Source organism: Manacus candei, unplaced genomic scaffold, assembly GCF_025592945.1.
Source record: "Manacus candei isolate 608988 ecotype Guabito, Panama unplaced genomic scaffold, ASM2559294v1 h1tg000067l, whole genome shotgun sequence".
In the NCBI taxonomy this organism is placed as follows: Eukaryota; Metazoa; Chordata; class Aves; order Passeriformes; family Pipridae; genus Manacus; species Manacus candei.
In genome coordinates this window covers 12,301,858-12,315,000 of record NW_026138115.1, presented here as the reverse complement: position 1 = coordinate 12,315,000, position 13,143 = coordinate 12,301,858, and the positions used below count along the sequence as shown (strand labels likewise).

At 35.8% G+C, this 13,143-nt stretch overlaps 1 protein-coding gene across 6 annotated transcripts in view; it reads right to left on the bottom strand.

Annotated features, from left to right (window-relative positions):
• The window catches only part of SLC25A21 (solute carrier family 25 member 21), a 252,255-nt gene that overhangs the window by 9,099 nt on the left and 230,013 nt on the right, over positions 1 to 13,143 (bottom strand). For 4 of the 6 annotated variants that reach the window (XM_051806527.1, XM_051806526.1, XM_051806529.1 and 1 more), the window contains 3 exons: positions 12,908 to 12,985; positions 10,393 to 10,500; positions 5,687 to 5,851 (listed from right to left, as the gene is read on the bottom strand). In XM_051806527.1, the coding sequence (XP_051662487.1) occupies positions 5,687 to 5,851; positions 10,393 to 10,500; positions 12,908 to 12,985 (351 nt within the window). The remainder of the gene's footprint in view (positions 1 to 5,686; positions 5,852 to 10,392; positions 10,501 to 12,907; positions 12,986 to 13,143) is intronic. The other 2 variants (XM_051806528.1, XM_051806531.1) reach the window with 1 other exon arrangement.

Sequence of the window (13,143 nt, the reverse complement as noted above, 5' to 3'; positions counted from 1 at the left end):
TAACCAAATATACCATGATATACACTACGTTCACTCTGTAACTCGATTTTTTTATTATAAACCTCATGGGAAAGATTTTTCTATGGCATTAATCAATGTAATATCTGGGTAACTTATTTTGTATAACAGATTCCATATAAATTTATCTGTTAAGAATAATTAAATTGTTTTTTCTAAAAGCATATCTTAATGGCATTTTACTGTCATAATGCTTTCAATTGAAAAAGAGATTTCCAAACATAATTTCTGCCTCTGCCTACAGTGCTTACATGGACAAAGGAACATTTGCTATCTATCAGGTAGGTGCAAGTTGGTGTTATTATGAAGCAGTGTTTTTCTTTTTACACCAAAATCTGTCCTTTTTTTGCCCTATGGACAATGCCAAAATATTCCTAACAGTCTAGAATCCTATGGAAGGAGACTTAAGGATAAGGTATCTGTCTAGTGTTGATGCTGCAACTGGATATCTGAGGCAGTTATCATCACACTATTGTCACTAACTTCTGCACTATGCAGCTCAATGACCAAATATTATATGTTTTGTATGTTGTTCATTAGGAAAAAAGATTCTGACATGCTCCTCTTGCTTTCATAAATGGCAGAAATGGAGCCAGTAGTGGAGCTGAGAGCCTTTGCACTATATGCTGCAAATTCCACCTCCCTGTGTATGACAAGGGAGACTTTAAAAGTCAAGGCTTTGTTTTACTCAACTCTGGTTCTTGCTAGTGTAGCCTGGAGTTATGGAACTGAAGAGGGAGAGGGGCCAGGAGTATGGAATAGTGTTGCTTGCTGTCCCTTTTGGCTAACGTAAAGTGTAATAGCGTAAGAACTCCTATGGGAAATTAAGAGATGCCGCAAGACCTGACCCAGGCCACACTGATTATAATTAAGCATTTGGCAGCAAAACAGGCTGTAAGGAACTGCTTTAGCCAGCCTGATAATTGGTTTTAATCCCTAAAAGGAGCTTCCTGTGGCAACAGACAATGGAAGAAAGGAATACGTATGTCTGGGGAAGGGGAGCTTTCAAGACAGAGGAGAAAAGGTATATTCAAAGAAAGGTGTGAGATAGCTCTCAGGAAAGCAACATGGAACAGATGAAAAACTGAAACGAGTTGCTTTTAAACACAGACACTGAGCCAGAACCCAGAGGAGAGACAGGGTCCAGGTTTTCTTGCTGAATCCTAGAAAAGAGCTGGGAAGAAAGGCTATTAAATTCTACTCTGAGAGGGAGAGGCTGGTACGGATAAGATGCTTTGGAGGTGTGAAAATTCACAGAAGAAATCAGCACCAAGGAGGAGAAAACTATGTAGACTCATTGCAAGTCTCCACCAAAGGTGAAAAAGAAAAGATGAGAGTGAATCTCACCACTGTTGTGATAATATCATGCTTTGATTGTTGTAAAGAATATTCACACTTTTTGTTTGTGACTTAATCAAGACTTGACCACAGTTAATGAGTGGACTTCTATTCATCTTATGCATTTACATAGTAAACTTGAAGCAGATCTCCCCTGTTGAGTCACTCTGCAGATGATCAGATGTTCATGAAATGTTGTGGTTACAAGCAGGTCAGCTTTTCATGGCATCATTTAGAGGTTCGCTATGCAGAAAAGGGCACTGAGAAATGGATGTCTTACTGCTTATCCCTACATCCGGTACCTTTGTGAGCACTACCCATCTTCAGTCTCAGTTATACAGTAATTTATGAAACAGAAAAAAAAGTAAGTAGCCCCATGAATAGCAGACCTAAAGAAGTTTGATATCCTATCAGCCCTTGTGACTGATTGATATCGATGTCTTGAAAGGTGAAAGTCCAGACTAAAGCTTACATGGGCTTTTCCCCACGGAATTCAGTGTTTAATAAGGCATAAGTTCCCACTGAAAATTTCCCTCAATTGGGGTACTCATAAGCATCTCTTCTTCTTCTAAATGATTATTTGTATGTCTTACAAAAATGTAGCTATTTTAAGCCTGACTCTCTGCCAGTTATGGTGGAATGTGGTTATCAGTTCAAGCATTATTATAATTTCTGTAGGAAAAGAGAAATCCTTCATATTTTTATTTTAACTGAAGATTCCTCTCCTTACACTTCGCATCTGTCTTGCCTACAGAAATAGCACAGTGCAGGAATAGGTGAGATAGCAATACACTGTCCCCCTCGGGTGCCAAGATGTTTTGGTGATGATGACCTGGGCTGAAATCTTTAAACAGTATGGACTGTCATTTCAACAGTCACAGGACACCTCACAGTGAAGAATACTGATCAATGGGTGACTTGTGATGTACTGGATACAGAACTGCCACCTTAATTTTTTTTTAATTCCCAGGTCATCCTGAAACTTGAACTTCAATGGTAGCTCTGAGGTTATTCATTGACCCATTCTGATTCAGTCTTCTAAATCACCTTGCCTTACTATTTCCTCAAGTCCATAGCACTACATGCACTTTTCCCTCCCTGTTTCTGCACAGAACTTCTATGTTGGCATATATCTGAAAACAACTAAAATGAAATTATCTGCTATCTTACTTAGTCACCAATCTGAACAGCCCTTTTTGGTTTCCTGTTTCTTCTTCTTTGCCTATAGAAGTTTAGAGACCCTTTCTCTTACAAAACAACACACCACACAGTTCTCACGGTCTGATGCAGCAGCCCTTGTATCAGAAGGCACATCTGTAGCAGCTGGGTCAGGCAGTGCCCAACTTTGAAATGAGTTTTGTAGTTTGCCAGGTTTCAAAGGGGGTTTTTAACAGGCAGTGAGGAAATTTCATACTGTTAAGAAATATGACAGCCACTTGGAGGTGGCAGTGAGCAAAGGTTTTAATGAAATCAATATTTACCATAAAATCTAATTATGATAAAAAATTGAAAAGCAAAATCTGCTGGATGCCTATGAAATGTGCTATAAAAGCAAGTGCCATAAAACTGAGACAATATAAATTTGCAGATGAGTTTCATTGCTAGGGCAGATGCATAACTGTTAATGCTCTATGGTTGATACATTAGCGGCACTTGAAAGAAATTTGGCTTATTCTATTTTCAGTAAACAGAGCACAAGGTTGGCTGTAAATTGTCTGTTTAGTAGAATGGACTGAATGTACTAAAAATTATTCATTATGGACATTTACAACCCATACATGTAATTTATATCATTTGACCACTCAACATATAAGGTTTATTGTTTTTGGTAAAGTAGCTGCAAACATCCCTAATCAGGATGCAAATTTAATGCGCAGTTTAGAACTGCTGACAACTAAAATGCTCATTCAGACGTTTCCTTACATTTTCCACTTAAGGTTACAGATGGTGAATAGCAAATACATAGTCAAGAACCAAAATTATTTCACAAGTATAGTATTCTTTTTTCACAATTTTTATGTATTTGTCAATATTACAAGACGGACTTTAAGACTTTTTTTTTCTGGCAAAATATAGAAAGAGACATGAAATCAAGTGTAATGAAATAAAGTATGTGAGAAATCTTGAGAAGTTACAACTGTTTAATATTTTTCAGACTAACTGCAAATCAGCTTCTACCAAATTCCTTGTAGAGGTTTGATAATTCAGCCCACTGACAGAAGGGGTTTAATTTACAGATCACAAATTATTGTTGAATACTTCCATTTACCAGGCACTGAAGTGAAATTCAATGTATTTAAATAGCTGAATATAATATTGGCTAGTGCAAGCCAGATGAGGCCTGATCTATATTCTCTTAAATTCAGGTTAAGATTTGATCTGATTTTTAATGGGAGTTTGATCAGAATTATTGGCTATATCTATCTGTACTGAACTGTCTGTGGCACTGATGCTAGCTGGCCTAGAGAGTCCTATTAACTTTTTTAGCACTGTTAAAAGCTATTACCATTCAAAACATACTGGCTGCCTGAAACCAGCTTAGTAGGAATGGTTCCTTGTCTGCACTAGCTCCTAAGCCACGCCCAGGAAATGTGTTGGCTGGCCAGGGCCAAAGCTGTGCCAAGGAACATTTATCAGTACAGATGACTGAGTTTCAGTGATGCTGCTCAATTAACTAGCACAGATGTAGCCACTGTGCAAGCCTCTATAAAAGCCACTTCACGTTGGTCAAGCACAAGGCAAACCTCTGCTCTTATCTTCAGCTAAAGCAACCTAATCCCACATTGATTAAACTGCCTTTTGCTTTTGCTAATATGTGAGGACAGCTGGGCCACTGCCTGAGAACACTAAAGTAATTTCTCTTTTGTTTTCTACATGTATTTAAACCTACGTTGTAATGTTAAAATTTTTCTACATCATACGAAACCTGTATGAAGTGCTAATTTCTTTTAGATCATAAAGCTCTGAGTCTTTCAAATAATGTAATAATTGTTTCCTATTTTTTTAAATCCGAAAGGCTAGGAAAGCATGCTTGTGCCAAATACTATTACTATTCTTCAATTGCTATGGAAGGACATTTTCAGGATTCCCATACGAGTTGCACATAAGTGTTTGTCCTTACCTGCATATTATTCTGAATATTCTGCAGTAGTGATTGTAATTTTTTCATCACTTGATCAATATAAATATGTTTATTGCTATCTCAGTATCAAGCTATGCTTGTGCCTTGAGTTTTTAGAATATGTGATTAAAGTACATTGTAAAGTATGCTTAAATACTCTAAAAGAAACTTGTAGAAACTTGTGGGTCACCTGGTCTTGAACAATTCAGTTTGCTGTAATGATCTGAAACTAAGTGGAGCTTTTCTCCATTTACACAATGTTGCCAACAAAAATACCAGACTGCTCAGAAGTGCAGAAAAAAAAGAGGTGTTACTTCATCTGGGAATAGAAACTGATCCCTTTTGATTTAAATTGCTACTTCTTAAATGTACATCACTGCATATTACACCTGTGACTGTTTAACTGTCATCATCTAAAAATCACATTAGTGAAAACACACTTCAGTAAGTAATGTACTGAAATCATCAATAAACCATTAGCTGTTGCGAACAGAGTAATTTAGAAAGTTGCTGATACTACCATGTTTTCATTAGTAAAATTTCCCTTTATTGTAAAGGGAAATATTTCCTTTGTTATTTAAAGAAATATAGGACTATCAAAGTTGCTTTAAACTAAATTAAAGCTATAACAATTCTTATTTTTCAACTCATAAACTACATAAAGTCCCTGTGCATGACTCTGTATGTCCTGTCTTGGCCTGTCTCTCTCCCATATGGAAGAATCTTCCCAGTCATCCTTCAACACAAGGTTGAACTCTCTTTTGAGTAAAAAGGCCCATTACCTGGACAGAATAACCTACCTACTGCAGCTCTGCCATCTCTTCAAGCTTAGCCTCTTTGTGAATACTGAAAGAAGTTCTAGAAACTGATTTTCCTCTTCTAATCCAATTTGCCATAAAAAAGTGCATACATACTCAACATAACCATAACATGCCTGTATTTCAATTGCTGCCTTTTCACATTGCTACCATGGTACAAAGGGAAATTCATAAAAATGATAATTCCAACATGACTATACTCAGCTATGCTTAAAAAGTGAGAAGTACAAGACCTTCATTTGTTTCCATTAAAATGCTATAGATTTCTGCAAAACAGATAGGTTAGTCACTGTTTATTACTAAATACCACAGCTTTCACAGAAAAATACAGTATTAATTAAAATGCCAAACGTTTTATTTGATTGTCTATTCCTTTGTATGGATAACTTACTTTATTAACTGGAAGAATGTTTTTCATATTGAAGTAGAACCCAAAGTAAACCATGTTAAAAGCTCCGTGACGGCCCAGTGTTGCTGTAAGACCTTTGTTGAGTCCTTGGAAGCCCAGACCATCGGTTTTAATGATCTGCCGAGCTTGAACAAAGCTAGATGGTTGCTACACAGGTTAAGAAAAAGAAGGAAGAGATCATCTTTACAAAAAGAAAACAGTAAACATAGTATCATTTCCATCTTGTTGACACAGTGTTGTCAATTCTTGTAATTTTATCTTGTCTCACCATATTTATTTTCCCTTTCCTGTGACCACCTAAAAATCACAACTTTAATAAAAAAAAGATTACTCATTTTTCTGATTGCAAAACAAAATGAAAGCATGACTTGATTACTGTAAAAGACTAAGGATCCTGAAAACAAAAAAAAGTCTTTGAATAATAATAATAATAATTTAAAAAATATAGAGAGCCACACGTAGCTTTGAATGTGTGAATTTTGCGACAGGGTTTTTTTGTTTGTCATTGATGCTGTGCTGTTAAGATTATGACAGATGAAACCCTTACACAACTAAAGTATATAACAATTACTCTGGAAAATAAAAAGAAAAAAAGTTTCTCTTGTAAAATCAATGGCACAGGAATATGCACGATGAGGGGGTAATAAAAGTGACAGAACTAGAACAGGAATTTTTTGAGCCATTATGGCTACAGAAGAAAGTTCTTAAGAGCCATAAATTAGAGCAACAAGGGAGGCTATAAATATTTGTGTTGAAGATCAGGTTTGCAGTTGCAGTTTCAATGTTATGAATAGGGTTGAAAGGGTGACAAAATGCATATATATTATCTGGGAATCCTTCTGGATCCTCTGAGGTGCTTCATGCTGTTCAGGATGCAAACCACTGCTTTAGGACATTGACTTTTGAAGGGATTATTGGGTACACAGCACAATTTAAATCTTGAAAATATTGAAAAGAAGGAAAACGTTTCCTAAGCATCCAACTGGAAAACCTGTTTTACCCTTCTAATGAATTATTTGACTTAAAATTGTACTTAGGTTTTGAAAATCAGAGCACCTATCAAAATTCTAAAGTACAGATTTAGGAAGCTGCCTTTAGAAATCCCATTTTGAAAATAATGCTCAAAAGGCATAGAAATCATTTCAGTCAGCCAATTTAATGAAAGCCAGGAAGGAGGAAACTTCCTTAGATCAGACATGATCTGCCTGACTCCACACAAATTTGATCTATTTTTTAGTATACTGTGATACTCAGAATTAGCTGTTCCCCTTCTCAATATTTTACATTTCTTTTTAGCAGCATTATAGAAAAGTTACTTTCAAAAAGTTGTTGAACTATGTTTGGCTTTCTCCAAAGCATAAAGCCAGCTCCCGGTAACCAAATATATAATTAGAAAGGCAAAACATGACTTCCACTAGGAGGTTCAAACATGAAAATATAGAAAAATTTTGACTACAATGCCGTGAACACTGCTAATTTCAATAAAATTATTTGTTTAATAGCTTTCCATTTCAAAATGTCACTGTGGTAGAATCAACAGCATAAGCCAAATGATGCCTATTATATCTGACACAGCATATGACTGCTTATTGAGGTGAATCACAAGTTTAGTCTTTAATACTAAGTTTCACTCTGGTTTTTCATATTTCGTAGCTAATGTTATCCTGTCAATGCTCTGCATTAACATTTTACTATAATTTACCTTTTAACTACCCCCAAGGATTCAAGTCAAAATCTTTTATACCCAACACAGAAAATTGTCCAGATACTAGCAATAACATCCTTTCTCATGCACAAAAAATGGAGATTAGATTTTTAAAAAATAACTAGTGGTCCTGTTTAAAGTGATTTAAGCTGAATACAGCAACCTTCAAGGTATCCCTTGATATCCCTTATCACGAATACGAATTTACTAATGACTCAGAGAGGAAGCCTGTCAGTTGCTGAACACCTGAGATGGAGTTCATTAGTCCAAATGTAGATACCTGCAGTGTCTACATCTGACTTCCCTTTTCAGTCCTTTAGTAATAAAGAGGGCTCTCTTAGACAGCACTTCGCTGTTACCAAAGTAGGCATCCTCACGTCAGCTGATCAAGCCATAGAAGGTCTGTGGTTCATCACTGATGATGGGAGGACCTTAGATGGAGGAATTTATTGTATAAGCATATGGAGTTAATTCAGTTCACACAACCGTTGACTTTTACTCAACACAGACCTAGTCAATGGAATCTGGAGCCACATTCTCATTATAAAGCAGAAACTTGTATTTGTTTAATTAATCACAACTCTTAAGTCAGGTGAGAAGATTTTAATCATCACACCAGTTTCTATAGCCAGTGAATTATCCGGGGTTACAGGGAAAAAGGAAAAAAAAGAGAGGAAAACCAAACAACGAGGTGTTGGTCCTTTTTGCAATTTAGTTTAACAAAAAGTCACAATTATTTTTACCCGTAGCAATCCACATTACAAAAATGCTGATACGTGATTTTTAGTGGCCTTCACCTTTAAATCTATCAACCCTCGAAAGATGATCTGGTAGTACAGAACAATTCAGCTGTCACCAAAGGGTGTGAATATTTGCTTTGGGGGTGTGCAGGAGTATGTGTGTGAGTGTATGTGTTCATACTCTTCCTTGTTCCTTTTAAACAAGATATATTTATTATTTCAATACAATAGTCAAAGAAATATGTGAACTGCATTAGGTTTCATCAGGTAGTATGAAAGCTCCACAAAGGGATAGGTACACACTTTACTTAAACCTTTTAGAAGAACAGTGCATGGTAATGAAATGAGTGTACCATTGCCTTACACTGAATAATATAACCTCTGGATGTGCTTCTTCCAACAGCCTTGAGTTTACATGCTTTAGTGTGGAATGTTCTTCAACATATTCTTAATGAGAACTTGAGATCATGGTAATGAAGTCACTGGAGTGTTTTCTAATTCACAGCAAATTTTGAAATTCTAGCACTTTTTAAAAGATATATTGGAAATTAATAATGTCTATGATTTGACTATCATTGTGATTTAGGAACTTAATTTCCCTTGGATTTTTTTATTAGGGCAAATAGTTCATATTTTAGATGTAAAACTAGGTTTTACATTTTAGACGTAAACTAGGTTCCTAGTGGAGTCCAAATAGCATTCTTTCACAATTTTATTTTACAATAGTATACTAATATTTGGATTTTGTGAAAATTTGCATTTAAATTAAATTAAAGAATATTCACCTGAAACAAAACAACTCAGAATGCTTTTGGACAGCTACACTGTGATTATTGGAGTACTCGGAAAGTCACCGAGGAAGGGATGCTGTAAATAATGTAAATAATTGCATAAAATTTACAAACTAAAACACCTCAGACTCAGAGAAATCCTCTCACACATTGCTTTTTCCCATTTTCAGTCTCTCTCCTTACAGGATCCTAAACTTTTTATCCTGTACTTTACCTATTTATTTCAGTGGGTTTGCAACCCAAGGTTAAAAAGTACCTAGACTGGAGACACGTAGCAAACAAACATCTCTTTCACATGCATTGAGAATAGAACAGAAGTTTACCAAACATTTTAAGAATTATACTGGAAGAGCATACTTTTCTGGATGAGTTACAGAGTAAGTACCAGCTAGACTATGGCATTTGGAAATCAGTGGTTGCATTTGTCCAAAGTGTACCTGAGGAACTTGGCCTAAACAGCTTAAGTAAATGGCCAAGTGATAAATCTCTTTACTATGCATCCCCCAAAAGGGTTCAATTTGTGCAGATGAGTGCTAGAAGGCATGCAAGTATTAACTCAGTCAAAACTTAGTAGTAGAATGCGCAAAAATCATGCCTCACCAGGGACTCAGCCAACCATTTCATGACATGCTTATGTGATTTGGCTCTTCTACCACAGTACAGCTGATTTCTCAAAAGATTTTGCAAAAGCTGATATGACAATTGTTAGTCTTATTCACTGAGAAAACAAAGAAGGAACTGTGTTACTGCCTTCCTTCACTTTAGCCTGGAACATTAGAAGCTGGTGCTTTCCTGGGAACATTTGATTTTGATGAATCATTGCTTTCCAGTTTAAACTTTTTCCACTTTCAGCAGTACCCAGAACCACGGACAAAGTTAGTTTTGCATACTGACTTCTTTGAACAAAATAGTATTTGAATAATAAAACTGAAATGAATCAAGAATTTAAACCATTAGTGTTCTTTATTATATAACAATTTTCCAGTTTGTTCTAATAAATGCTAAGTCTTATAGTATAAATAATTTATCCAAGAAATATAGCACAAAACACACCAGCTGGACTTTGGATAGGGCACAGGGTCATGATGTTTTACTCTAACCTTCAGTGATCACTTGAAGTCTGGAACCTGCTGGGGTAAATGCACTTTCTACAAGAGGCTCGGGTTTGTACTTCTGGATTATCGTTCCTCACAGTGTGGAGTTGTTGGCTGCTCTGGAGAGATGAAGGTGTACTTCAGGCACAGAACATTTACAATGTTGATGCTGATGCCTCTGACAATACTGTGTGCATCTCTGCATATCTGAATGCATTTTCTACTGAGTCTCTTTCCATTTCTGTTAAACTTGTGGGAACATCATTTACATCAACCCAATATATTATAGAAATTCTGTTCTAAATGTGAACCCCAAAGTGCATTATGCAGAAAAAGGAGAATGAAGCAATTTTCATACCTCTTTGAAGGCATTCTGATTGGCCTGTAAGGTAACCTTTACTACTTCAAAGGGGTTAACCACAACTGCCTCTGTCAACCCAGATCCCAAGCCAGCAACTGCAAATGCCTAGGAAAGTTAAAATGACAGTTAAAAATTAAGGAGTAAAACCTCCCCTACATCAGATTATGAAACCGAATGATACAATGCAAATGGCAAGATTACAGTAATGCAGCAGTATTCTATTGCTAAACAATTTTAGCCCTTGATTAAATGCTGACAGTTCATGAAGACAATATGACAATAGCAATAAACCAGATTCCAAAAAAGACAAAATAAAATGTCACAGCACTGTCCATGAATTCTCTTTTCATCCGGAAGGAAAAATATGGTACCAAATTATTACAAAAACATGGAAAAAGAATGCCCTCATGTTATCTTTGGGTAGAGTCTTAATAATAACACAAATATAGATGCAGTTATGCAGGACTGGAAAAAACAAAATCTCTGAACTGAGCATTAAGCACAAAACACTAACATACTAACTTTACTGTAAGAAATTGAAATAGCTCAACAGTACTTAAGCAAATTGCACAAGTAGAAGTAAAGTACACCTAGATAAGTATCAATCTTAGAGTGGTTTATATGGGAATGAGTGGCATACAGGGAAATGTCTGCATTCACTGCAAGGATGAATTAACTCCATTTATTTAGAAGCCGATGGTAGATTTCAACTATAGGTATGGAGATACTTACTGCTTTGCAGCATTTTAAAACATTTTGTTTGTAAGAAAAAAATAGTATTAAAATATTGAAGTCAATTGAGAAAATTCAGAGGGTTTAAATTTAATGACCACTTTACACACTTATTGCTTCCTCTTAGCATCCCCAAACTCTGCTGGTGCTGAAAAAAGTCCCAGGACTAAGATACAATATAATGAGTACATTTGCTGAAATTCAAAGAAACCAATGAAAAGGAGAAAACAATAGTGAGAAAAAACTTAATACAGAGCAATTTGAACAGGGACTCTTGAATGGTCAAGAAAAAGACAAATGTAAAGTTAGAAGGGTAGTGGCAAACACTAGCCTTACTGCCTTTGGAGGAGACTGTGTTACTAACAAATCTTTTACAGTGAGATAAGAACCTTTCATCATGAACTGAAGCCAGCAGGAAGATGGTGTTAATGTATGTATCTCTCTTTTAACAATAAATGTTGCCTTGATATGAGGTCTGTTGAGGTACCTAGAAACATTCTGTCTAGCTTAGACTAGAACCTCTCTCACTACCATGCATATCTTAGGGTCAAAAATGCCTCTATGGTAACAGTACTGCACCAAAAATATCGGGGGTGTTTGATGCTTGCTGTATTTGTTATAAGCATCAAAGCAGCTCTAGGCCAGCCATTGCATATTTACAAGTTTTCAGCATATTTCCCCTCCTGCCCCACCTCAAATAGTGCTGGGGTACCACAGGACCTTAAGCTCTGTTCTTTCCACTCACTAAAGAACAAATATCAGTCTTTCTATTTACACCTAACGATGAGAAGGACCTGCTGAAAAATACCAGATAAAATAGGAGAGACTGTAAACAACTGTAGGGTCAATGGAACTAGTAAGAGGAAGAGGAAACTTGCTTTAAACTAGTTAATATAAGTCTATGACCATTCACTCACAGCAATGACAGGCAGATGTAAATGGAAGCAATACTGTTTGAAAGAGACCTGAAATAACCAAAACCTTTATAGCATAACCACAAAAATACATTTTTCATACAGTTGCGATGCCATTATTGTGAAAAATAGATATTTATTATGATTTACATTCTTGCACCTCAGGAAGCAGTAGTTCTTACAAAGAGTATGTTTCTCCAAATGGTATAATAGCAGAATAAAACTCAACATATAAAAATGCAGATTACACATGCAAGCTACATCTTAGCATTAAAGACTTTCTGTGTATATGTATGTCCTGTATCTTGTTTTTAAAGCAGTTATGTTCTTAAGATGAATTCCTAGCTCCACTGATATGTAAGAGAGTTTTGCCATTGACTTCAAAGGATGTAGCAATTTCTTATCCATAACTTATGTTTATGTTAGAAAGTCTTTAGAATAAGACTAAGACCTGTATTTTTGTTATAGCTGCACTGTGCCTTGCAGAATAACACTTTGAGGTTAAGGTATCAAACTAGTCGCTATCACATGAATAAATAAATATTGATAATGTTCAACTTTTTCTGTTATTTTGCAAGAAGAATGACAGGCTGCATACAGACTCTTTCATGTTGACTGCTGTTATCCATATTAACAAATTCTATGACATTGTAGGGAATTATTTTGAAGACATTTGATATAAAAATTCATGCATTTATTATTTTGATAAATTCTTTATCAATGTTTTTGAGGCACAAGTCTGTTCTGAAAAACTGTTGATTGAGCCAGACCCTTTAATTTTGGGCTTCTTCTAGGGGAGAAAGCAGATGAGACTATTCAGTATACACATATTAAATTAGAACATGAAGTTCTGTATCCATACATACCAGTCCTGGAGGTAATGATGCATATCCAAGTAGCTTCTTGTATTGCTCAAAGGTGAAAAACTGTAAATAAAAGTAAGACTGAAATTGTAATGAAAAAAATTATAAGTTATATGCATACTTATGCATGTTAGTAAAAAGCAAACTACAATGGAGCTTCACCGCCTTGTACCCTGAGTAGCTACATGCAGTTCTGCAAAATAAACATTAGTCACCTTTGTTTCACACTCTCTGTAGCA